The 26,704-nt window shown below is 41.7% G+C and overlaps 2 protein-coding genes across 6 annotated transcripts; one reads left to right on the forward strand and one right to left on the reverse strand.

Moving 5' to 3' along the window:
- Window positions 1-90: 90 nt before the first annotated feature.
- LOC122633481 (protein expanded) lies at window positions 91-26,521 on the forward strand. 4 transcript variants are annotated; one of them, XM_043821414.1, is made up of 12 exons: window positions 93-1,078; window positions 14,063-14,218; window positions 15,185-15,284; window positions 19,744-19,823; window positions 20,555-20,634; window positions 20,770-21,010; window positions 21,265-21,540; window positions 21,649-21,814; window positions 21,902-22,210; window positions 22,311-22,586; window positions 22,665-24,463; window positions 24,543-26,521. In XM_043821414.1, the coding sequence occupies exons 2-12, from the start codon at window positions 14,105-14,107 to the stop codon at window positions 25,008-25,010; spliced, it is 3,909 nt and encodes a 1,302-aa protein (XP_043677349.1). In that variant the 5' UTR covers window positions 93-1,078; window positions 14,063-14,104; the 3' UTR covers window positions 25,011-26,521. The 4 variants fall into 4 exon arrangements, with proteins under 4 accessions (XP_043677348.1, XP_043677346.1, XP_043677349.1 ...); XM_043821413.1 differs by having other exon boundaries at window positions 91-1,078; window positions 21,649-22,210; window positions 22,311-22,574; XM_043821411.1 differs by having other exon boundaries at window positions 92-1,078; window positions 21,649-22,210.
- Window positions 8,751-22,425, reverse strand: LOC122633489 (putative sodium-dependent multivitamin transporter). 2 transcript variants are annotated; one of them, XM_043821430.1, is made up of 8 exons: window positions 22,290-22,425; window positions 12,636-12,757; window positions 12,335-12,556; window positions 11,760-12,100; window positions 11,553-11,672; window positions 11,106-11,423; window positions 10,669-11,034; window positions 8,751-10,585 (listed from the first exon to the last, which is right to left on the reverse strand). In XM_043821430.1, the coding sequence occupies exons 2-8, from the start codon at window positions 12,747-12,749 to the stop codon at window positions 10,357-10,359; spliced, it is 1,710 nt and encodes a 569-aa protein (XP_043677365.1). In that variant the 5' UTR covers window positions 12,750-12,757; window positions 22,290-22,425; the 3' UTR covers window positions 8,751-10,356. The 2 variants fall into 2 exon arrangements, with proteins under 2 accessions (XP_043677365.1, XP_043677366.1); XM_043821431.1 differs by lacking the exon at window positions 22,290-22,425 and adding an exon at window positions 20,798-20,932.
- Window positions 26,522-26,704: the final 183 nt, after the last annotated feature.

Raw genomic sequence — 26,704 nt, forward strand, 5'->3', positions numbered from 1 at the left:
CGAATTATAAATTAATAATAGAACCGGAGACGCGTCTGTGGCATTACATATCCTCTCTCGACGCTCTCGCGACGCTTTCGCTTCGGGAAAACGGATCTCGTAGCTTCGCGAATTTCTTGCAAAGAGATTACGAACGTTCGAGATCAATGTTACGTAGAACTTTGCGTAGGCGATGTTCGTTACGATTAAGGGTCGAAAAAAGACGTTAGGGGGTTCGCGGAGGAAAAATACGCGGTTTAATTCGAAAGATGGATCGGCCGAGATCGGGCAGTCGAGCGGTGCTTGTTCGGTGTTCCTCGGAGAACCGAGTCGAGCAGGACGTACGCCGGCAACCGGCAGTCGTTCGCCGGCCTCCGTGGCGTACACATCATTGTTGTTTATTACTTTTAATTCGCGTATCGTTCTTTTCCTTGTATTACTTTGATCCCGTCACTTATCTCTCTTCCTCTTTCTCTCGTTCATACGTTTCTTTCTCGTCCTCGTTCCTCTCTCGCAGTTCGTTATTCTACGTGTATGCACGCGTTGCGCCTAATAACCACGCGCAATTCTTTTTCGCGAAGAAAAGAGCCAGCCGATCCGCCCACGCCGTAAGTGTCTCTTTTCATAGACAGACAGACAGAGAGAGAGAGAGAGAGAGAGAGAGAGAAAGAGAGAGACAGACAGACAGACAGAGAGAAAAAAGAACAAGTTTCATTGGATAACATACGTTCCATTAATGCGAACGTCGTTCGCGTAGCACATTTTTCGTTCGCTCGGTGCAGCACGTACGTGTGAGCGCGCGCGCGCGCGCCCACGACACTAGTGGCATGATCGAAGAAACTTCGATTGTCAACGATTGTTACGCAAAATCGTACCTGCGGAAGTAAACAGTTTTTGGTGCATTGTGATATGTGTTCGATCTTATACGATTGAAATATCCTTCTTTCCTCGCGAGTGTTTATCTACTGACAACGACGACCACCTGTCGCGCGAGCAACGCACGCGCCGCTCAGTGTCACATTTGGATTAATCGGATTACGCGGGAACGTGCAAGGGGACATGTTTTTCTCCACGAGATAGATCTTCGCAATATAACAAGGTACTGCATTGTTCAATAAAATGTTTATCGTTGTTTAACATGAATTCATCGAATAAGGGATGACAGGTCCCTTCGATTAAATCGAAGATGTAGGATAAAATCTATTCTTTATTTTCATCCTTCCTAAAATCTTAAAATATATCCTTGCGTTGTTTTATCATGATACTTTTCTCTCTCCACGACAATATCGTCAATACTTGGTTTTATTCGTATCGTATTTGTATTGATCAACGTGGTCAATGATCGTTATCTTTCAATGAACGAGCGGAACGCAGAAATGAAAATTAAGGAATGCTTGGAATTTTAATGGATACGTTAGAGTGAGGTTAGAGGACTGGGAGATATTTCAAATCGATACATTGATATCTTATAATATTTAATTATAGTTCCGGATAAGCTTTGACAGAACTCTTTAAAGGTATGCGCTAATAATATAAAAACAAAAAGAAAAAAAGAACATCGTAAATCTTGAATAAGGAATGTGACTTTCCGTAGTATACGCGAGTATAGCGTGGTTTGTAAATAACGAAATAACCGCGTTACCATGAATGGGTCTTTGCCTTTCGAAAGGCGCGCCGCGTATTAAAGAATTTCTTTCTTTCTTTCTTTTGAGTGTACGCACGCGTACGCGTAGGAGCAGACGGAGGGTTCTACATCGTGCAGCAGAATCGAATGAGCCGTGTCAGTAGAAAACGGCTAGGAGAGAGGAAAGGAAGGAGGTGGGCGCATACCAGTGCATACCAAAGAGAATGCGCATGCGCAAACCTTTCCCTCCCCCTTGCGATCTCCCGCGCGATTTGCCCGCGTCTTTCGCAGCGCGCATTCGCTCTTCTCTTCGAATCATTGACTCTCTAGTACTACTTTTCATTCTATTCGTAAGATCATCTTGCTGTTCTTCTTCTTTTTCTTCTTTTTTTTTTTTTGTTTCCCTTAAGGCTCCTTAAGGGCAAAGTCTAGAAGTTTTTTTATTCGAGGAAGAAATGGCTATTGTGTAGGAGATAGATAATGTATTTGGAGTTGAAATTACGCGGGTTTTTTTTTTCTTTTTCCTCTTTACCCCACTCGTTCCTCTTATTTCACTCAGTTGCATCCCTCGTGCATGTTCACGCTCGCTTTCTTGTATTTCGCATACTCGCTTCTAAGCTTTCACGAAGGCTCTCGTGTTTGCTCCGTGTAAATATGATCGGTTCTTGTTCAAAATGTTCTTCGTCTTCGGAGGCCTTTACGCGTTGTACCGGTACAAATAATCCACTCTTGGAAATACCGTAGAAAAATACCGTGGACGCGTTTAACGACGAATTTGGCGGCAATTTTTAATCTAAGATGAAAATATTAAGATCGTCGAGAAGTCAGTCGTGTTTTTTAGCTTCCAAGCTGTTGCTTCGGATTGTCTAGTCAGGAAAAAAAAAAAACTCGTCGGGAGGGTCGAAATATATTTGGAGAGGATGCGAGAAGATGATTATAATTCTTGGGTCGAAGTTGCCCTGAACGAAGGAATTTCGAGGGCCGACTCAAAGAAGAAAAAAAGAAAAAAGAAAAGACAAAAGGGCGATCTTTCTCTTCGATCTTTGTAACCCCTAAGATTTCTACGTATGCATTCGTGGCGTATATCTCTGAATACGTATACACGTTCGATCTCGTTTCTAAACGTTTTAATAAATTTTACGTTAGGAACACGTGCCGCATAGAGATTCAGTGATGAAACTCTGATCGATTACAGATACACCATCATTGACATTTCCTCGTACAACGTCGCCGTTCTTCTCGAACGTAGAGAGAGAGTCAACGTAAGATATATACTGTAGAAAGCAATTTATGGAAAAGGGTTTGCGGTCTTCCGACCTTCATATTTACGTTGCAACGCAGCTGGACTTTAACCGCACGAAAGCGGTTCTTCTCGCGTTAGCCCTGAAATCGCGCTTCCCGATTGAACGTTGCGCACTATCTATGCGATTTGTATTCTTTGATTTTTTTTCAACATTCATCTTTTCCTTTGGTCTCTTTTTCTCTTTTTTAATTTTTTTCCCTATCGAGAGAACTTTAACGTCTATTCTATTCGAGTCGCGTAGAGAAGTCGATTGGAACTTACTTTAAAGAAGTACTCTCGTTGTACATATCTTCTCTGTATAAAAAGGAATAGAGAGAGAAAGAGAGAGATGGGTAGATGGGGGAGGGAATTAAGGAAAAAAGAGGAAGTAAAAGAAGCTTCGGCGCTACGATGTCGGAGAACGGTTGATTCCGTTTTCTTTCGTTGCACCTCTCTCGCGAAGAAGAGAGAAGTAAAGAAACTCGCTGGCAAAGTCCCGAGATCGTGGCCCGTGAACGGGTGTGAACGCTCGTACGTGCCAGAAACGAATAATGAAGCCGTGCTACGATCCACGATAAAACCCGATGCCCGACGTTGGAACGCCACTCACGTATAAATCTTTTACCTTGTACCCGATTTGCGAGCGCCGCACCGCGCCGGTTCAACATCGCCGTCTCTACGAGACAAGTTGCCCCGAGACAACGATCCATTTTACAACCCTTTTCTCTAACCCTCTAGATCCCCATAGAAAGAAACATTCGTCCGTTGTACTTCCGAAAGAACAAATTTTTCTTTCTTTCTTTTCTTTTCTTTTCTGTTCTTTTCTTTACATGCCGATCCGCTCACCCACAACGTTTCTCGTCGATCAAACTCTTTGCTTAATCTTGCATAATTAATTCACGTTACTCGCATTGCTCCGTAAGTAATAAACGAAGAAAAGAGAGTATGTTATGGAAGCAATGGAAATAATCGAATTTAAGAGCAACGCTAACGGTTCGCGATCCTCTACGATCACATCGTAACGTATAACTGTACGCGCACGTGACAACGCATTCCCCTTGTCTCTCGTTCCTTCTTCCTTCTTTCTCGTAGTTCCTTATCGTTAAACTCTTGTTAAATAGATATTTTTCATTCGTAAGGATGAACAGATATGTGTCGGTGTCGATCGATTTTACTTTACCGCGAAACTCATATGCGTATCGCTTATGAGTACGTACGTACGATATACATAATATATCGGGGCTATCGAGTTGTACCAAACGATCAAACTAGTTCTCCGATGTAGTCGCATAGCACTCCTCGTGGTCTCTCGCTTTCTCGTGGTATGTAACTCGTACCATGTAACGTTACGTTCTCATACGACATACTCCAGATCTTTGATACTTGTCTTACTCCGGATCCCAAAAAATTCATATCCCATTTCTTTCACATTCCCATTCCTAGTTTTTATTTCTTTTTCTTCTTTCCTCGTAAGATAATGTAAAAGTAAGTAAGTAAGCGGCTACTATCCTCTCCGGACAAAGCGAAATACCACGAGAAATTCAGTTACACTCGGTGAAAGTACCTGCCTGTGAGCCGAGAGTACGGCTTCTGCGAGTTCACGCACACGCCTGATAACCGCGATGCTGTACGCGATAATAGTACGTTATTACGTAGTACGATCGCAACGCGGAAGCCCGATTTGTCATTTCGAATCTAAATATCGAAGGAAGAACGAGTATCGTATCAGATCGTTCGGATAGCCGCTGACGATTTGCCTTTTCTCAAAGTTTTTAACTCGTTCCCACTATTTTTATTTTTGACATTGAACGATACGATATATATATATATATATATATATATATATCAAAATTAAATGAAAATTCTAATATTACTTTTAAATAGAATCCATAGATATAATTCTCGCTTTTGAAATCTTTCTCTTACTCTTGGAAAGTTTAAGCTTTGACGAACTTGAAAGACTTTTCTCTCCCCCGTCGAGTTTCCACGTTGAACATCGAACGGCTCGAATTCCTCGAACTTAATCCGAGCCTGAGTGCACTCTACCGCGGTATGCACTCGGAATGCAGCTCTCAAAGTGGGCTGCTCTTAGTTATCACCGCGCATCGTGGAACATGGCTACTTGGTGAAAGTAGCTCCACCTTCGCAACGCGAGCGTATGTGGATGCTCGCCAGGATTCCGCGCATACACGAGTTCGTAACGTTCGCTCAAGAGATCACGAGAGTACCGAACGTGGATTTACCAGCATCGTTCCTACCTATCCCACTCGATAGTAGAACGAAAAAATTGCAATTTTCATACGTTGACCTGGTTAACTTATTTATAAGGTCAATCGATAATGCAATGTACACGTACACTCGATTATTTTGTAATGATTAATCTATAAAAAACAGAATTGAAATTGTTAATATCCCAACAATAACTTTGAGATGATTTTAATTTTTTTATACAATTAATGATCAATTAATTAACATATTTATATCTATGTATACATATGTATTGCATAGAAAAAGATGTTAAACGTCATTCCATCATTTATAGGAATAGAGCTCGAGAATTCTTATTAGATAGAGAGATAGACAGAGAAAGAGAGAGAAAGAGAAAAGAGGGGGTATGACGCGAATGACTCGACTGCGATGTAATCGGCCGTAACTGGCGTATAATTAACATTTTTATAGATACTCGCTCAGTTACTCCGCAACGACTCGAAAGTCCTCGAGTCCGATTTGATCTCTTGTGGTATTTGCTAAATAGGAAAAAGGTTAGTATCGGCCGATAAGACGCAACACGAGATATATCGATATTCCGCACGAGACCGATACGATGCGCGTTTTCAAGATTCAAGGGCGTGTAAAATTGTATAGGAGAATCGTCATTTGTCACTGGTCACGCGAGTCTCCCGAGTTCTCTGATTCAATTTTCTTTCGAACTAGCAAATCGAATATAGTTATTCCTAGGTTTATCAAAGGAATAAGAGATGTATGATGAAGGTAAACAAAAAAATAAAATAAAGAAAGAAAGAAATTGCAATCGTATGATTCATTGATATTGCATTTAAGAGGTCAAGGATAACAAGATAACTGTGCAACAATCAATTAAATGTTACCTTCTTTCGAAAATCGAACTTGCCCTAATATTTTTACATATTCACCAGGTCGAACGAAACGAGAAAACGAGTTTACGTGAAAGAAATCGTCGTACACTTTCGCTACTTTTCTCGTATGATGTTAAAAGACCCTTACGGGTAGATACGTTATATTCAATGCGATCAAACGGAATAAGATGGAAGCAGCTAGAGGAAAGGAAGGAGGCTTCTGGCCTCCGTTATATTCCAACTAGTTGCTCTTGCTGCTGTTGTCATAGCAATTTCTCTGATAATTCGATAATTCAAATTAAATCGATTCTCCTAATCTCTAGTGTCCACCGTACAATTTCTCCTACATACGCATTTGTTCTTTTACTTTGCAAAATAATATATATATATATAAAATGAGATATAAACTTGACCCAGTATAAAGTTGTTCTACTTATATTACTCTACTCTAAACATCACACACGTACATATACCATCGAAAATTCAATTCAACGTTTGATTTTGATCATCACGCGAGAAAGAACATGAACCGTGCACGCTTTGGTGGGGCTTGCGTGCGAACGTTCGAGGCTAACATAAGCATTATAATCACATTAGAATTCCATTAAAAGATCCTCTTTCTTCTTCTTCTTCTTCTTCTTCTTTTTCTTCTTCTTCTTCTCCTTCTTGTTTTTCTTCTTTTTTCTCACTAACGCGAGCCAGAACGCAGTACGTGGCACTGACTCGATTCTCGCACGCTCGATGCCTTAATTTCTCATCGTGTCGCTATGAAATTTATCTTTCATAAAAGCAAAATTTTTATCCGAACATGTTACAAGAGAAAAAAGGCGCTTCCGATATGTAAAAGGAATGTATCGCTTGACAAAAAATCATAGGCTGATACGTTCACATGATATGTTCGAAGAAAATTTTGTCTTTTCATCGGCGCGATCAAATTTTTCCGCCACTTACTACTCGAACGAATCGCGCTTGCTGTCCTCTCTCAGGAGAAAGTATGTATATACGCCCAGGAGGAGGAAACGTAGAAATACGTGAGGAAACGAGACACCGATGAAGGCTCTAGAGTTTGTAATGCGTGCGTGTGTGAATGTTGTGTGTGCGTATGTGTGTGCATGTGTTATAGGAATCCGCAGTGGATCCACGAGACTTCAGAATGAAGAGGATCACCGAAGAAAGAGAGAAAGAACGAGAGAAAGAAAAAGACTAAAGAGAGAGAAAGAGAGAGAGAGAGAAGAATCGAAGGATGAACGAGTAGAAATGGCAGAGATGGGGAAGACGAAGAAAAGAAAAAAGAGGTACAAAGGGGAGAATCATCGAGAGAGATGGTAGAGTAAAAGAAGAGGAAAGAGACTGACGATGATTACTACGAAGGAAAAGTGGACGAAGAGGAGATGAAAGAGAGGAGGAGGAGGAGAAGGAGGAGGAGGAAGATGAAAAAGAAAAAGAAAAAAGAAGGAATAAAATAGTAAGAGAAGGAAGATGCAGGCAATTTCTCTCTCTCTCCTTCTTTCTCGTACACACAACTGGCTCGCGCATTCTTCCATCTCTTTCTATCACATTGCGAGATCCCCAGCTTTCTCTCTCTTCTTTTCTCTCTCTCTCTCTCTCTCTCTCTCTCTCTCTCCAGAGTCGCCCCACCTCTTCCGCTGTCCGGCCAATTCCTCGTATTATACCAGGTTGCGGTGTGGAATGCGGGCGTCCTTCGTTCGCTTCGAGCAGCATCCAAGCGATGAGCCCCTCTAGCGTTATCCTTCGTCGGACCTTCGCATGCGCACCTTTAGGGCTCGGTAAAATTAACCTGGAATACTCGACCGAGATGCTGACCGGGACCCTCTCCTTGGGTTCTTAACCTGCTACGGATTCGTTAAAAGCGGATTTCACTCCTGACTTTTACACATCTTGCACGAATATACCTTCTCTGTAAGACTATCTTCATTATCATTATCATCATCATCATCATCATCACCATCATCATCGTCGTCGTCATCACCATCATCATCGACGTCACCATCTTTATCATCGTCGTCATCATCGTCGTCGTCGTCGTCGTTGTCATCTTATCTTTATAACTTTACGGGTACGGTAAGAATGGTTAACTTATTTAACCATGTTCTATGTATTTTTATCAGTTTTTTTCTTTCATCTATCAGAGAAATAATTTATATATATGTTTCATTAATAATCTTGGTTGGCTTTATTTAAATTTTTTTTTTCTTTTTTGTATACGTTCCGGGAATCATCTCAAACGCAAACGCGATATATTCCTTCCCGTTCTAAATTGTTTAAAACTTTTTTTTATTAACAGTTAGATTCGTTAAGAGCAACTTCCTTCCAGGAAGAATTTTGTAGCGGTTTTGAGATGGGAAATTAAAATTGCCACGAATGCAGAACGAATAACGTTGAGCGAAGAACGTCGATGGTGTTACTACTGACGAGAAACGTTCAACGGTGCTTCTCGTCTCGTGTACGAACGATTTTTTATGCAGGAAGGTCAAGGCATCTAGCGGATTTGTACTACTACGAAATTTGCATTATACAGGGTGAGTCACGTAATCTGTTACAAGACTGATGTACCTTCGATCGAAAAGGTAAATGATTTACGCCGACGGCGACGCCTTAACACTTGGTATCGCGGTAATTTATTCATTTGTATAAATGATTTTTCAAATATTCCATTTGAAAACATATTCTTGACCGGTTACTGAGATATATTCACTTTGTAACGTCTTACGTGACTCAGCTTGTATTATATACAACGTATGCAAAAATGTCGAGGCCAAATTAAAAAAGTCTATAATATTCATGAAAACAAATGAGATACATCAGTTAAAAAATCAATCTGCGTACATAATCATAAACGCTATTACATGTCCAGACAGAGTAATTACATATTATGACTACTGCAGTATATGAGACTATAATATTCCAAGACGAAATAAAGACGAATAGTAAAAAATATATCAATAGTCTACTTCTTTTTTTTTCTCTCTTTTTTTTTTCTTTCTTGCTTTTTTTTTTATAGGAACGTACGAGGGTGCCAATAGTGGAAGATTTGGAGAAGGAGAGAATCTAAGGTGAGTTAGAGGATAAAGAGAGGGGATGAAGGAAGAAGAAGAGGAAGGGAGAGAAGAAGAATAAGAATAAGGAGGAGGGGGAGAGGAGAAGGGATGAGAGAGAGAGAGAGAGAGAGAGAGAGAGGAAGCTAAGGATATTTGTGTTTACTATGCGTGTATACCTACGTGTATACCACCGGCTATGCGCTCGATGAGAGCGCAGGCATTCCCGTACGCTCGCTCGCACTAGCGCCTGAATGAACAAACAGGGACTTTATTATAATGACGTTACGTGCATTTTACTTCGGTGCTCGTTAACTATGTACTTCGTGCGAGGAAACGAAAAGGTCTCCTTTTGCATTATCCAGCTCTAGATATCTTTTACTAAAAAGGATCTACTTAATTCTTCAATCCACCCTTGAAGAACCTTTAAGCCTTATAGCTTTCCCGTTCGATTAATACTCTATAACGGTGTTCCCCTTTACTCTCGTCATTCTTCTCCAAGCTTCATAAAGTAGTGACCTCAGTTTACTTTTACTCTCTTATTAACGTACCGACCATGTCAAGGTACTCGAGAAACACCGAAGATGAGTAAGGACTCATTCCAAGACACGTTTTCACCAGTCTCTTTCGAAGATAAAAATAAATTCCACGCACAAAGTCTTGCGAAAAAGCTAAAATTTATGATGGTACGTAAAAATTACACGGAATGTCGTGAATCGTTATCTCTTGCGATACGATGGATATGAGATATCCATATCTTTGCCTTTTCTCCAAATTTCTTTTCTCCTTTGATCGTTCTCCTTTGACGATATTGTCTATATCGAAATTGTCCGAAAGCAACTGAAGAAGAAAAAGAAGAAGAAAAGAAGAAGAATTCCTCCCTCTTCTTTTCCCTCCGGCGTATTGTGTAACGATAACGGAGGTAAACACCGGGGGGACCGTGCGGATACGTTGAACGTTTACCGAAACGTTCGCAAATCTCGATGGAATGCCGTCGGACTGGTGTTACCGTGCTCGCTTGGCAGCGTGTGCGCGCGCGAGCACCTTCACCCTCGCCCTCGTCTCTCGCACCGTCCTAAGGTGACACGAGGAGAGAAGCCGAACACCACGGTGAATATCATCGTGGCTTACGGTGCTTACATAAGACGATAACGTGTCCGAAGATCGACCGGAAAATCTCTTCTGCCCAAAGATCCTTCCTCTTTATCATTATATCTGTTCCTTTTTTCTTTTTTCTTTCCCTTTTTCTTCTTTCTTTTTTCTCCCTTTTTTCTTTTCTTTTCTTTTTTTCTTTTTTTTTTTTTTTTAAGAAGCCACGAATCATTCCGTGGTCACGAATTTCTCCTCTCGTTTCTCCTTCTTATGAACCCTCGAGGCAATTATCGGTGTGAACAAATGTGGATCCATTACAATTTCTTTCTCCTTGAAGATCATTCTTGTCAGCCAACTAACTATCCAACCGATGAGTAAACTACTGAGAAATCCGAGAGGGCAGTACCACATGTAGGATATCCGATAGAGATAAAAGTACGAGTTTTGGTTCTTAATCCTAAAAGAATGTTTAGGATTAAGGATCGCTATCTGAAAGTACTTTACAGTTTACTGAATTTATTTAAATTCCACGATACTTACTCGTTGAATGTCTCAGGCTTGGTTAGATTCTTATAGGACAAGGAATAATTGCTGCATCCAATCGTGGATACAGGCAATTTCGGAATGGGCGCCTTTGGTTGACCGAAACCGATCCAAAATGAAAAGGCAAGGCCAAGGATAAGTCCTGTGATAGCTCCCTTTTGATTTCCCATTTGACTGAACATACCCAAAGTAAATGTACCCAGCAGAGGTCCTCCGACTACACCGAATATCGTTAGAGCAGCCTGAAGGAGTCCACCCAAGTATTGCGCCAAGAAGGCTATTCCCAGACACATCGATCCAACGAGGACCGCTAAAACTTTACTAGCAACGATGGATCGTGTCGATGACATTTCTTCGCCTTTGCTAAAAGAAAATAAATCATGAAAAGAACGTAACGTTATAGTTAGCGAAATCGTTAGCGCGGTTATAAATACCTTTTGTATCGATACAAAGGTTTGATGTAGTCCTCGAGAATGACTGCAGATAACGAATTGATCGTGGCAGATATCGTACTGAGTCCTGCGCTAAAAATCCCAGCTATAAAGAGTCCAGGTATTCCAGGATATTTTGACAACGTGTCCATTACGTAAAATGGCATCAGTTGGTCGTTCGAGGTGATCTTCCCCGAGTTCAAGGGATCACATTCACGATACTTCGTATATATCGACAAGCCGGCAAAGCAAATGGTCAATGACATGATAGACGCCATCGGCCAACTCCACCAAAGAGCCCGTTTGGCCGCTCCCAGATTCCTGAAAGGTACATTCGCAGGAGATAGCTATTCTTACTAAGTCGAGACACGTCGATCTAGAGATCAGATATAAGAAAGATATCAGAATGATTTTTTTCCATAATAACGAAGAATCTATATGGGTACTTACTGGACTGTTAGCATTCTTTGAACTTGAACTTGATTGACACCGTACAAGGAAAGATAGGTGAAAAAACCACCAAACGTTAGACTCCACCAGGTATGTCGTACCGTTGGATCGGGAGAAATGCTATATTTCGAAATATCAAGAAAGTAAGAGACTTTTGATAGATGTGATAAAGGAAATATTACGTATAATGTATACGATAAATATTACTTATTAAATTCCAATCGCGATCCCTCGCCTGCGATTTCCCAAATTCGTGCAAGCCCACCTACGTCAATCGCCGCTGTCACTATCACTGTGATAATGGCTATAATCATGAGGGCACTTTGGAATACGTCGGTAATGATAACTGCCTTGATACCACCGATCGCCGAGTAGAATGTACAGATCAATCCGATGCCGATCACGCTCAAACTCCTCGAGATATCCGTCGTGGCTTCCAACGCGAGTGCCGGCGCGTAGAGCACGACGCCGGTGTACAAAAGAAGTTGAAGGAAAAAGGCGACGCTGGCTAACAACCTTGTCGGCGTACCGAAACGTTTCTGAAGATACTGCAAGTGATCTCACTTTTAGATACGCCAATAAATGTAAGAACAAAACGAACAAGGCAGATCAAACGAGCAATCGTTTTAACATTGCGACCTAATCCTTCGTTTATTTATTTATTTGCTTAGAATCTCGGCACGTATATACTAAAATTCAAACACGCAGCATGATCCGTAACGGTTGCTTCTCTTTTCACGTGAAATAAGCGTGAAAATGATTCTCCTCGGGTATGTACTCACTTCGAAAGCGCTAGTGGCGTTGAGCTTGAAGAAGACGGGCAAGTAAAAGTAGACAACGAATGCGGTGGCAATGCCGTAGGAGATGTTTATCACCATGTACTGAGAACCGTAAACGTAAATTTCCGAACTGACCCCTAGTAGGCTGACCGCCGACAAGTATGAAGCCATCAAGCCAATTGCCACTGGTAAGACGCTCATAGATTTGTTCGCTGCGAAGTACTCCTGCGAGAAGGATACATTCTCTCTTATATAATAACATATTTCCTCTATAATCATAGCGAATTCGTACAATTGTTTTTACCTCTGTCGATTTTTGTCGTCCACCGGTGAGCCAATAGTAGATGCCGATACCAGTACTAATGAGAAGCATCACCACGATCACTATGTAATCTGCCGTCACTAACTTAGCTGCCATATCGATAGCTTGGAAAATAAAATATTAATTTTTATTTTATTATTAATTTTTCGGACGATTACTCTCAAAACAGTTCGAAAGTATCAATGAAAATTTATTCAAAGACACATTCTTTTTGGATTTTTGACCAGCCATCGATCATCTCTTAACACTTGACAAACGACAGATTCGATGATGAATTAGTTTGAAAGCGTCACTGCTGTTACTAGAACGAGCTTGTCACTGCCAGTAAAGAACTACCGCGAACATTTCAAAAAAGTGGAGGAATATCGCTTATCAGTGTAATAACGTGAGTAGTGTTTATTCAAGGAGTTGTCAAAGATACGCAGCTTTTAATCTAATATGTAGCGTGTTCATTAATTTACTACTTATAAACGAGTATAGACTTGTCTCTCGTGTATGTTTTTTCAGGTGTATCTCAATTATGATTGCAAAAACGTGAACAAGAATACCGGTTCTCTATTTCTCGATGAAAAAGTAATACTTCTAATCAAATCACGAGAGCCACTCATATCTGCTCGAAACCCTTTATGCGTATCAGCTATAAAAAATTTTTAGTAGAAGGCCACGATAAGAGAACGAGCGAGAAAAGCTTGATAAGCTACGCGATTTTCGCTTGTGTATTATCATTGTAGACTTGAGCTTTGAGTCGGACCTTCCGGATCCAGTTTTTAAGACGTATGATAAGGACAATAAGCGATGTGCGTTAGTGCGTGTGTGTGTATATACATACATACATACATACATATACATATACATATATATATATGTACGTGTGTGTTTGTGTGCGTGTGTGTGTATATATATACACACGTATGTACATGTATATATACATATTCACTGCGGTTTTCTTTTTGAGCGAGCGAGCATGGGGTCGGTGATCGCGAAGAGAATGCTGTAGGGACGCAGGTTGAACGGCTGCGAAATGCGTCGCTGAGAGGTTCGATGAGGCAAGAGAGGAGAAAAGAGAGAAAGAGAGGAGGCCAGAGAGGAGAGACCGGCTTTTATAATGGCGAAGCAGCTATGCGGGTAACCGAGTAAAAGTATGAACGTGCAGCGGGCCAAGTGGTGTATCCAAAGGAACGGGGTGATCGTAAAGTGAGGATGAGGGTTGGGGAGGGGAGGGGAGAGGAAAAATATCGGATTTACTTTCGTGCGGGTTCATCCTTCTTCGATAATGAATTCGATCATTGATCTAGAACCCAATAAATTTGAACGAAATCTTTCCTACGTACTTCTTCCTTTCTAGGGTTGGATGATAGGGACACGTGAATGAGCGTAATAAGGACATTAGGTTCTTTTTTGGGTTTCAGTGCGGACGCTGGACGTAGCGGCGACGAAATGAAGCATGCAGCATGCGTGGTAGCGGTGTCACGGCTGCGCGGTCTTGCCTTCAACCTCTGGTGTCCGCCAGCCGCTACCTCGCTGTACACGCCCTTCCTGGTGATCCTCTTTACTTCGTCGTCGAGGTAAGAAGAAAGGAGCGATATTAATTATTACCGTGGTAAAACATCAAGATCGCGAAAGAGACCTATACTATACTCTTTGTCTCTCTTAAAAGTCAAACATCCAATGAGAAATTTTTATATGTTTGGTAACAGGACTTCACGATAATATAGGTACAAAAGATACTTAATAAGCATATGAATAGGATTACTTCCTGCTCCCAAGAATATATTGATTTTACCACGGACAATCTTTAAGACGAAAACACAAGTATCATATTGTAAGGGATAAATTGTTCGTGATAAATCGCCTGGGATCTTGAACGAGATTATTCCCAGCATAGACCATGTACGTGATACCAATGTTCCCCTCCACATCGTACGCTCGATAGCGTACATTCTCACGCGATAAGATCTACCTAATTATAACGAGAGACTCGTTTGTAAAGAACGAATTTAGATTCCGACTCTTCGAGGAAGTTCTTTCCTTTCTCGATCGCCATCCTGTGCTAAGTTCGTTTATCGACCTCGTATCTTATCTCTGAATTATTATTAACGATTAATCAATTTTTAACAAAGAAAATATTCGAGGACAATCCTTGGATCGATATTAAACTCGGCAACACTTCGGTGTAGATAGGATAGAACGATTTTATGCTGGGGATTTGTCGGGGAGGATCGGTGTTGGCGTTGGAACGCTTCGAGGAATTCAAAATATTCGATAAGAGACGATAAATCGTCCTCCTACCTTGGCGCGCGCACGCGCATTCCACGGTCAACGTTTACGAGACGCTCTACCCATCCGGAACGAGGGAACTTTTAAATGCATTTCGTCCCTGAGATTTTCTCGCTTTTCTCGACAACAACAAAAAATCTTCCTTGAAGAACCTCTTTCCTCTTTCACGTCTTAAATATATATTTTATTTCTTTCTCTCTTACGATCTATTCGTTTACGTTTTAACAATCCTCCTCGTTTTGTTTTTATTATAGGCTAAGTCAAGAGTGAAGGAGGTATACGCGCAGACATGTATGCTTCTCGGTCAGCAGGGCATGCGAGACTGCGAACTCTTCGGGCTGGCCATATTATCCGGTGAGTAACTTTCGCTCTTGGCAACGAACTCTTTACCTTAGTACATTTTTACGACTATCGTCATCTCCGACTTTGTCTGCGACTTTGATCCCTTCATCTTTCATCGTTTCGAGACCGTATAGAAGAAGACTCGATTAAATGTTAAATCCATACATCGTACTTCTCTAGAATCAGATACATAGCCCAAGATCATAGTCGCAACATGATCAAACCTCTTACATGGAAGCAACAAAACTTGGCCACTTTGACACGCGTACGATGCTCTTCCTTCACCCCATAAAATTTCAATGCAAAAGACGCAAGAACAACGTTGAAGTATAGAATGAAGAGGAAAAGAGGGAGTGGATATAAAAATTTGGTTAATCTCGTGGTCTTTATGCATACCAAGATCCTCTTCCTCCCTTCGTCGCGTCTATCGTCACCCGCCACCCTCGGCCTTCTCCTTCTACCAAGAGCAGCGAGACGAGCCGGTTCGACTGGTATCCCCACCAGCTGGACCCTTCTTGGACTTTGCGGAGCCCTGCAAACCCCTCCATTCTACATTCCAGCGGTACCCCATCACGGTGAGGCAGCGCTGGCAGGTTCTAAGGCGCGCGAGCCATACCACGACTCGAGAGGGGAAAAAAAAGAAATATCTACTTTTTGCTTCCTATTTCCTTACCCTTTTTCCAGCAAGAGATCGTCGGCAAACCTACATCCTTCTTAAATTCATCCAGCTAACCCTAATCAACCTTAGTCGATACGATTAGACCATTTTATCTTTCAAAGTACTCATTCGCGTACTCGTTCGTACGCTTTCGTTTTCTTTTCATACTAAATTTTCATTGCGTCGAGGATTCCTTTCGGTCTATCCTCTTAACAAGAAAATAACAAGACTACCGCGGTAATTTCTCTTCTTATATTCTCCTCCTCGTATCAATTTAATTGCGATCATGTGAATAATAAACGCGAAAGGGTCTAGCAATTATCGTAAACTTTATACGGATCATCATCTCTATCCTGAAAGAAAAACGATGAAAATCTAGAGGAGAAGATCCAATGAATCTAAAAAGATTTAAGTCGATCGTTGTAAGGTAAAGGAAAAAGGGAAGGAAGGTAGACGAAACAAAAATTAAAAATAACGAAAAGAAAGAGAGAATGATATAAAAAAATATATATATATATATATATAAATAAAAAGTGCAAAGAAGAGTGGCAGCATGAGGAGGAATGAGTGGATAGAGTAGGATGAAGAATAGATGGAAGGAGAAATCGAAAAAAGGGGAGGAGAGTCAGGTACAAAGAATAGAAAGAGAAGCAACGCGATAAATGAGGGAGATAATAGGCTGCCTTAAGAAAGAGGATGCAAAAAACAGAGGTAGTGGAGAGCGACCAGAAAGAGAAAGAGGGAAAGGAAGACAGACGGACAGAGAGAGAGAGAGGGATGGAGGGAGAGAAAGAAAGAGAGAGAGAGAAAGAAAGAAAGAAAGAAAGAAAGAGAAAAGGCAAGATAGGCGGGAAGGGCTCGAGAAAGAGAGAAAGAGAGAGAACGATCCCCGGGTAAGACGGTAGCTCGGTGATTTGTATAGGGCCTCTCGTATTCCACCTCCCGCCCTCGCGTCTCCACCGCACGGCGTCTCCGAGCCCAGGAATGTGGAAGGAGGACTCTCTCGGAGGACGAGAATCGTCAGCGTAGAACGGCGGCTGCGGCCTTACGGAGGTAGAGGGAGGAAGAGAATGAGAGAGAGAGAGAAAGAGAGGGGCCCCATAACGCGCTTGCTTGTAGCTTTAGAGTAAGAAGGAAAGAGAAGGAAGATATCGGAGGGCCCCAGCAGGTCCAGCGGATATACACCTCGTCGGAGCCAAGCCTCCTCCTCCTCCCCCTCCCCTCCCCCTCTCCCTCTTCCTCCTCTTCCTCCAAACGAACGAACGAGAATCTCTCTTTCTCTCTTTCTCTCTTTCTCTCTTTCTTTCTCCTCATCCCTCTCTCTCTCTCTCTCTCTTTCTCTCTGTGTTACGAGCAACCTCAACGTCCTTCTCTCCCCCTTTCTTTCTTTCTTCCTTTTTTCCCCCTTTGAATTTTTTACTTTATTTTTTCTTTTCTTTTCTCTTACTTCCTTTTTCTCCTTCCCTTCTCTCCCTTTTCTTTCACTCCTCCCTTCCTTCAATCTTCCAAACCTTTCCTCCTCCTCCTCCTCCTCCTTCTTCTTCTTCTTCTTCTTCTTCTTCTTCTTCTCTCTCTTTCTCTCTTTCTCTCTTTCTCTTTTCTCTTTTCTCTCTTCCTCTTTTTCGTTATTTTTTCCTTCTTCCTTTTTCTTTCGTTCGTATAACAGCGTCCTTTCTCTGTCGAATCTCATAAACAGCACCTCTTGCGTCAATTGCCAAACGTCAGTGGGCAAGAGTCCTTCATTGATCCCCTAGGGAAGATCGTCTGAGGATCTATATATAATATATGTCTTATTTTGTCCTAACTTAATGATCTAACTTTCTTTACTCTTAGGATTCTTTGAGATCACTCTGAAATTTCTATTGAAATACAAGGATGTAAAGAAAACTCTATACATTGATTCCCAAAAGTCGAAATTTAAGAAAAATAAAAGCGATAGCGTTTGGAGGATGCTGTTTGGAATTAGAAAGAAGGAACGAGAGCAAAGGAATTGGCTATTTTCTGTCGTTCGGGGCCCATCCTCTCGCGAATTCCGGCCTTCGCGGTGAATTTTTGCGCACACGTGAGTCTTGCTTCGTGTGGTAAGTCAAAGAGAAAGAGTACCCGTCGAGGGAGAGAGGGAGGCTTTATCGAGGTGGGGAGAACAGGACCGTCGGACTCGAAAAATCACTCCCGACAAAAAGTACCGTCCACGCAAATACTTATGCTCGGCTAAAAAGGACACGCGTGCTCTTTCATATCAAAGATACCGGCTGATCAAGAACCGATATAAAACTAGTCAAATCGTTCTCCTGAAAAAACATTCGTGTGTATATCTACACTTAAATAAATATATATATGTATGTATGTATGTATGTATGTATGTATGTATGTATGTATGTATGTATGTATGTATGTATGTATGTATGTATGTATGTATGTATGTATGTATGTATGTATGTATGTATGTATGTATACACACATAGATATATATGTATATATATTTCCAACATAATGGCAAAAGGAGAAAAATATAAAAAAATCATAAAAGATAGATACATGAAAATATAAAGAGGGTAAGAGAAAGGGATGAAGGGGAAGAAACGTGCGATTTCAGTGGATACGATCGATCCCCATGAACTCGAATGGGTGGATGCACGAGGGATAGTGTTAGTCCTCGGGCAACATTCTCCAGTAATGGCCGGGCTGTACCTCGAGTAACACAGGTGCCCCCTTCGTCTCGAGAAGAGGAAGACCTTAAGAGAAGAAGAATAACTCGATTCCGACTACCTCTCTCTTTCTCTCTCTCTCTCTCTCTCTCTCTCTCTCTCTCTCTCTCTCTCTCTCTCTGTCTTTCTCTGTCTCTCTCTCTCTCTCTCCCTTCCTCTTTCTCCTCCTGAATTCTCTCTCGAAGAGCTAATTATTGCTTCGAGCATGTCGTTCGGCTGATTATAGAAATCGAGACGGCTTCCTGCGGTGAATCTTTCGAAGCAAATCCAACACCACAGTTTAACTCCTATCTAATCTTCTCTGCCTTACGTTAGATAACATTTTTGATTCATTATATTCTTTGTCTTGGTTTTTGATTGAAAAATCAACGAGTATCTAAAAAATTTGTAAAAATAATTATTATCGTTAAAACGATGATTAGTCTTTTCTCCTTATCGATCATCGTCATCATCATCATCATCATCATCATCATCATCACTGTCATCATCATCACTATCATCGTCATCATCATCGTCATGATCATTATCATCATGCTCGATGTCTCTAAGGGTGACGAAATTTTGCAATGGATCGTCGCAAGAAAAAGCGTCTCGTTGTACTTCGAGTGTCCGGCCCCATGTGGCCAGGACAAGTTTCGGGAAGTCTCCTCTCATTCAAGAACATCTCTCACAGCGAGAAGGAGTTCTTTCATTGTTTCGCTCGTTTAGGAGAGCATTGGTATTTCGGCCCGATCGGTCGTGGCAAAAAAAGATTCGAATAAAAGAGGAGAATGGATACCTCAGCATGGAAGAACCATATCGGGACAGGCGCGAGCTCGAGCGCGTGACTCGTACAGGTTCATGTGGGTCAGACAAGGCATCGAGTGTTCCCCTTGCTATATAATAGATCTCTCCTCTAACTCGTACTCTAATCATCCTCTCTTTCTCTCGTTCTTTTGACATCGGGATTACGCTACAAATTAAACATCGAATCGATATTATCCTTAGAGTCTCGTTTTGATATAAAGGAATAATTGCATCTCATGTTGGTATTAGAAGGTTAAAGAAAATATCCCATTATATATCCTTTTAATGACTCAAGATTAAGACCGTTGATATGTTACAGATGGCGAATACCTTTTCGTGGACCCCGATAATAAATTGAGCAAGTACGCGCCGAAGAATTGGCGAAATTCGCACACTTACGTAAGTGAAAATGTAACTCCTATCAATTCCTTGTTAAATCATCAAAACGTATCCACTGTATTTTTCATGAAACTCTCGGCAATCTTCGTCACTCGTACCAAACATGAATCGGACTCCAAAGTCCATCGTACGGATGGTAAAATTGGCATGATTTTAGTAGCGACTGTACTCTCGGAAGCATCCCGCGCGCGCTGATGCCAAGAGAGGGAACGGGTGTCGGAGAGGGCGGCTCCAAAGAAGGGCGAGAGAGTAGCTCGGTCGGGCGCCGAAGGGAAGAAGGGGGCCTTGGACAGCCTCACGAACGGGAGCGGAGGACACGGAGACGGAAAAGGACTGAGTAGTAGAAGGGAAAGAAAGAGGGCTTGAGGGGTTAGGTAGAAAGGGAAAAATATGCACGATGATGCTGGATTAATATTTATAGTTGCTAAAATATGCGGGCTCTCGGCTATAATTTCCTACGATTCGTAGCCCTTCGTCCTCGTCTCTAGGTCCTTCCCAAAGAAAAAAAAAAAAAAAAAGAAAAAAAAAGAAAAATACAACAGTAGTCCCCTTTCTATGTTCAATTTTCGACTACCGATTATATTCGCTACCGTGTCTGGCTTCCGACTTCTTTCTTTATTCGATCCCCGACTCGTGCTATATAGCTTTCGACAATACTTTGACTTGAAAGACTTTCAAAAAGTTTCTTTTCTTCAAGCTGATTGCTTCAGTTTCTTGGATTTGGGTTTCAGGGTTTGGACAGCAGCGGAAGACCCGCTTTTATACTTTACTTTCGTGTTCGTTACTACGTCGATACGCCGTTGCTGTTAAGGTAAGACAACGACAATATATATTTGAGCAAAGAACAGAATCTAAATAATGAAGTCTCTTGTAAACGATGAGAATGGACTTCATTTCGAAGCAATTAGATAACGTTCGCTTTATCAGCAGCTCGATATTGTTTCAGCGATGAAACTACGCGACATCACTACTACCTGCAGCTACGGGACAACGTCGTTAGACATGGCGGCGGAGTGGAGAGTCTTCATCCTCACCATCCCCTTCACGAACCTTCGATCGTTACGCCATTGCTCACGCTCGCTGGGCTCGCCCTCCAGGCCGACCTTGGCGATTACTCCGAAGAACGACACAGACCGCACGCTGGATCCGTCGGCTATTGCAAGCCCACGGATTATCTTCCTCCTCACGTACGACCCATTTGTACTTACTCTTCTTTCTTTCTTTCTTTCTTTTTTCTTTTTTTTTTCTTTTTTTTTTTTTTTTTTTTTTTTTATTTGCTTGCAGTATTTCGTGAACGTTAAGTAGTAGTAGGAGAAGTCTACTATGATTGGTCGTCCACTTTTCAGATGAGAATGATTAGCAAATACTATAAATTGGATTAATCCTAGTCAGTCTCTTCTATGATGAGCAAGAAAGTCAAGTTTTTTTGATTTCTCTTTAGATGTGCCTCGAGTCGAGCGTACTCGCCGTCCTCGCAGCTCAACACAGAGATAATCGTGGCCTCTCGAGGGAGGAGGCAGAACTCCAATACATCCGGGAGGCGTTGTTGTTGGAGGCGCCGCTCAACGCTCACCTATATCGGTTGCGAAGAAGCAAAAACGAGGCTGGTCCAGGAAGGATACTCCTCGCGATTTGCGCTCGCGGTGTGCGAGTCTACGCCGAGGAGGAGACACCACGTATCTTTGCCTGGAACAATATCGGCAAGCTGTGCTTCGACGTACGTAGAGTAAAAATATCTGATCACTTTCATCTTCCCAAAATGATAAATTCTCTTGAAAGTTCTCGATCCCATAGAATCTTTTTTTTTTTTTCTTATTAACAACAGCGAAAGAAGTTCGAAATACGTGCGGTCGATCAACCGGACAAACTCACTCTCTACAGTGGTTGCGATGACAAGAGCAAGTTACTTTTGGGATTATGCCGAGACACTCATCAGTTTTCCATGGCTATAGCACCCAGAGTAAACGAAGCGAAAAGAAGAGAAGAGGAAGGTATGTCTCGTCATATTTGTATGATGTTTGACGATGATTTCAATTTTGTTGGATCGTTTATCACGAATAATTCATTGGATATTTCAGAGAGAAAAGTGTTGAGAGATTGTTACATGTACCCTGCCCGTTGCAAATTGAGCTTAACGACGCGTGGAGCACGTGGCGATCAACGAATATCCGTTATCTCGAGCACTTCGTCAAATACAACCTCTGGTATAGTCAGCGATCGAGTTCACAGCGAAGATGAGCCAGATACAGCGCCAGCTTCGACTGAATGCTTGCCTCGCCTCACCGAAAATAGTTCTCATCCGAGTATTCAAACTGGAATACCCAATGGTAGCGAAACGAACACAGGTGATCGTTCAGTACCATCTCCGCCAATGTCTATCGTTGATGGTAGGTTTCGACTCGTAGTGCATACCGATTGTACATTCGTACAATATGAAAAAAAAAAAAAAAAAGAAACAACATTTACCTTAGAACTTTATATTTCCAGAAGTCGATGGTGCCGAAACTACGCCTTCATCAGCATTACGACTTGTTTCGAGTACAAACACTGTGGCTGATGGTTCTCAGTGCAGCAGTAGTTGTAGTACAGTGGTCGTTGCAAATGCACCTAATAATGGAGTTCAAAGAATGCGTCGAGCTTCGGCCACATCGAGTTTGGAGCTCGGTTATTCTCATACGGCTCAGAATTCGGCTGTTTCTTCTGAAACTGCTAGTTTCCCGGGTGCTATCTACGATAGATGCAGAAAGACTGGTAAATATACAGGTAAAAAACGATACTAACGTGTCGATAGATAGAAAAAAATGTAACACTATGGATTCTGTAATAAACTGACCTATCTAGGTACAGACATCGCCAGTGAAACGAGTGGTGTATACACCTTGAGAAGTAGCGAGATGCAGGACGAAAGAATCGGCGATATTTATTCGCCGACCAGTGGTACCAATGAATCCTCTGCGGCCAGCGACGTTTGCGCATTGAGTTCCGTTCAATCCACGACCGACGAGGCTTCCGTCACTTCAGGATTTTACACGATTCATAGCGGTTTAAGATCTGAAACGAGCGATATTTATACGGACGATATCGGAACGGAAGATCAAGAACCCATTTACAGTCTTTGCAAAGGCGACGAAGAAGTTGATAACGTAGTGTCGCTCGATGGGAAACTCGAAGATTCGAGATCACGAAGCAACAGTATAATAAGCACGGGAAGTTTTAGAGGAGACGGTAGTGACCCTTCGAACGTTGGACCATTGTTATCTGCCGATGAACTTTCCGATTTAATAGTGGGACGTTATCCACCTCGCAAAACCATCAGTAACTCGATGGATTCCGATTGTGACTATGTCACTATGCCACCTCCACCTCCGCCACCTAGAACTGACAGTGACAGACAGCTGCCACCTCCTCCTCCTTACCCGGTAACGATGGATTATTCGTCTATACACTCGCCAAGATCCAAAATACCGAACGTCGAACGAGAACCACCACCCCCACCACCATACAACGCCAGTCGAGCTGATTTCACGGGTTTAACTTTAAGAATGCCTATGATACCACCTCCTACACCGCCCAGAAACGACGCGGTGACGCCAAGAGAACCACCACCACCTCCGCCACCATACCCCGAGATGTCTGACAACAGCAGGCAGGAAACGATCTCTACTCTCTACCCTACAGCAGTCGACGAGGACATCGTTTCTCGAATTGCTTCGTCGAAAATGAATGCAGTTATCACTGGGAGCCACCCAAATCTTTCGTGTAACGCAGGAATTACCGAAGTACCGTTGATCATTCCAAAAGCTCCGCCTAGAATACAACCGCCTACATATCCGGGTGATAAGATGAAACCTACACCGGTACACGCACCTGTCGCTGCTCTCGTGGTCGGTCCTAACAACTATTTGGACGTTCATGCTTCTCGCAGCGGTCCGGTATTGCTACCCTACTTAGGTTCGCCACCACCGCCACCGCCGCCACCACCTCCGCCACCATCTCCTCCACCACCGATGCTACATCCTAGACAACCACCGCCGCCACCACCTAGTTTAGCCACCGTTTACACCAGCCAAGTGGCTAGATCACAAATCGAACAGTACAAACAACAACTCTACTCGGACGTCGATTACGTGATGTTCCCGTTGAAGGATCCAGCAGTTTCGAAGCAAGAGTACATCGACGCGAAACAGGGATCCCTATTAGCTGCTATGGCTGCTTATCCACCTCCGCCTTATCCCTCGTTCAACAACAAATCAGCGATCATGTATCGTAGTACTCCCTACCTCCCTGGCTCCTCTTTCTCGTCACCAACGAAATACGCTTCCAATCAAAATCTCAGCACCAGCGACAATAGTTCGAATAGTTACTTACTACACAATAGCTTGAGCAGCCCTTACGCTGCCAGTACGAGCTCCTTATACAGCGGTGTCACGTGTTCCTCGACTGGTAGTCAGAGTCTCAGAAGAGAACTACCGACACTCGCTCATCCTCACACTCTGCACGCGTTCTCTAGAACAAAGAGTGACGAGAACATCTTGAAATGCTTCGATTCTCCGTCAGGAACAAAGATGAAATCTTTACCGCATGCCAAGCAACATCGTAGATTGCCACCACCACCTCCACCGCCACCGTACGAGATACAAGTAAGATTTAATAATATCAATAGCCTATTACCTTAACTGTTACTATAATTACCAACTTTCATCACTCTTTTTCTCTCAGAGTCTTGATAAAAATCAACCGTTACCATCGTGCCCTGAAAACGTCGCATTAAAAAAAATAATCAAGCCATCGGCCGAAGAAGAACCCGAAGCTGGAAAGGAAGATGGAATGTTGGATATACGAACATTGCGTGAGAAGAGTCGGAACTTGGATCTTCCATTGATATCTGCTCTATGCAACGATCGCTATTTGTTAAAGCAGACTAAAGCATTCGTGATGCCGAAACATCCTAGCGAATCGAACTCGTCTGCTCTTGCTAAAAGCACTTCCAGAAATGCCAATGGAATGGGATCTTCCAATAGGAATAAATACCCCGTAAGTGGATTATCAACGACACAGATAACGAAACCACCGAGAAAGTCATCGACGAGTACTCACAAACATCCGGCTGAACCGAAGGGAAACGCTTATAAGGTGAACACAACGTTGTCTGGGAAGAAAGATTCCTCAAAAACGCCTCACTCGTAATATAAAACGCATTTCAATGGATTATCTTATCTGTGACGTCTAGAGTATCTTATAACAAATGAATGATCATGTACCTTTGTCGTGTGTTGCCTCTGTGTTATTGTTAAGTTTTTACGTGAACTACAGGACATCCTGAATCACGAAAGGCCAATATTAAAATACTTCCAACGCTCAGGGTGCCAACCTCGATGTGTACTTCGTTGACGTTTCACTCGGTAATCCTAAAAGCGAAGAGATATTTTCTATCTACGCATATTACCTAATTTTTAGAATTTACATACAAGCAGTACAAGGCCTCGTCATTATTGTACATTACTCGTTACGATCTTTATCTCTCTCTCCCCCTTTTTTTCTTTGTCTTTCTCTCTCTCTCTCTCTCTCTCTCTCTCTCTCTCTCTCTCTCTCTCTCCCTCTCTCTTTCTCACACACACGAATTCGATGTTTTTGGACTTAGAACGCTACGCGGTACCATTGTCCTATACTCTTTTTTTTACATTGGGAGGTTATGAAGGACTGATATTAAACTCGTGAACTTCGTCAAACATACATCTCTCTATGCGTGTTGACAACAATAAATTGTCCATTTGCTTGATGATACGTCTATCCGATACTCGACAAAATGCTTTTTTGCTTTAGAATGATTTAAAATCTACGTACGATATTCGTCAAACAAATTTGCACGGATCTCTAAAGTTATCTTGCTCTAAGTGCGAACATGTTATTTATTTCGAAGAAACAACGTTGCGTTATTAGGTATTTTTAATAAGTATTTCTACTTTCTTAAAAAACTAGGTACTCGTATAAAACTTACAATTAGACGACTACATGACGTTTAATGGATTTCTTTGGACTCTGTCGGTTCTATTAACGATCGATAATATAAAACGTTTTATCTTCGCTGTATTCGCATTAGCGTATAATAAATATTTTCGTCGAAAAAAATTTCCATTTACAATCGTTGCAAAGATTTTCATGGTAATCTAAAAATGCTTTTATAAAGAATCTCAAACATAACCTAGTAATGCAATACTTTAATTGCAACGATGTCTCAGTTAGACGAATTATTCCAACGAGTCCAAAGCAAACCTTCATTTTTGCGATACCTTTTTTTTCATATCTCTAAGTATTATATTTATTTTCACGATTTGATACACTTTATTTTGCTATGTCAATCGATACTCGCTTTATGATATTTCTCTCTCTCTCTCTTTCTCTCTCTCTCTCTCTCTCTCTCTCTCTCTCTCTCTCTCTCTCTCTCTCTCTCTTTCTCTCTCTCTTTCTCCCTCTCTCTCTCTCTCTCTCTCTCTTGTTAAAATATTTGTAAGAGACGATACGTCTTGCGCAATAACGATTGCGTTATCGTTAATGAATTTTGGACATTCCTAAATGTTAATTAGAACACCTAGGAAAACATACGAAATTGTGAAGATACAGAAAGTAAATTTTGGTAAATAAAATGTATAATTATAAGTTTTGAATATAAGAGGAGAAATAGATTTCTTTTTGCAAAATCATCTTTCAAGATCTACACATAATCGATACCTGCTACCATGTGAATCCTATAAACATTATGGATAAATTATTAATAATTATATTCATAGACAGACGCGTAGATAAAAAGAAATAATTCAGTAATTATTCCGATAAAAATCCCTGTAACATGAAACATTTAGCACCGCCAAACGCGAAACGTT

Source organism: Vespula pensylvanica, chromosome 12 (genome assembly GCF_014466175.1).
Source record: "Vespula pensylvanica isolate Volc-1 chromosome 12, ASM1446617v1, whole genome shotgun sequence".
Classification (NCBI taxonomy): Eukaryota; Metazoa; Arthropoda; class Insecta; order Hymenoptera; family Vespidae; genus Vespula; species Vespula pensylvanica.

Coding starts and splice junctions, on each gene's coding strand:
- LOC122633489 (XM_043821430.1), bottom strand. CDS start 12,749: ATGGCAGCTAAGTTAGTGACGGCAGATTACATAGTGATCGTGGTGATG. Junction 12,557..12,635: donor GACGACAAAAATCGACAGAG/GTAAAAACAATT, acceptor TCCTTCTCGCAG/GAGTACTTCGCAGCGAACAA. Junction 11,035..11,105: donor CCTTTGTATCGATACAAAAG/GTATTTATAACC, acceptor ATTTTCTTTTAG/CAAAGGCGAAGAAATGTCAT.
- LOC122633481 (XM_043821411.1), top strand. CDS start 14,105: ATGCGTGGTAGCGGTGTCACGGCTGCGCGGTCTTGCCTTCAACCTCTG. Junction 19,824..20,554: donor GGCGAAATTCGCACACTTAC/GTAAGTGAAAAT, acceptor TTTGGGTTTCAG/GGTTTGGACAGCAGCGGAAG. Junction 21,541..21,648: donor TCGGCAAGCTGTGCTTCGAC/GTACGTAGAGTA, acceptor TATTAACAACAG/CGAAAGAAGTTCGAAATACG.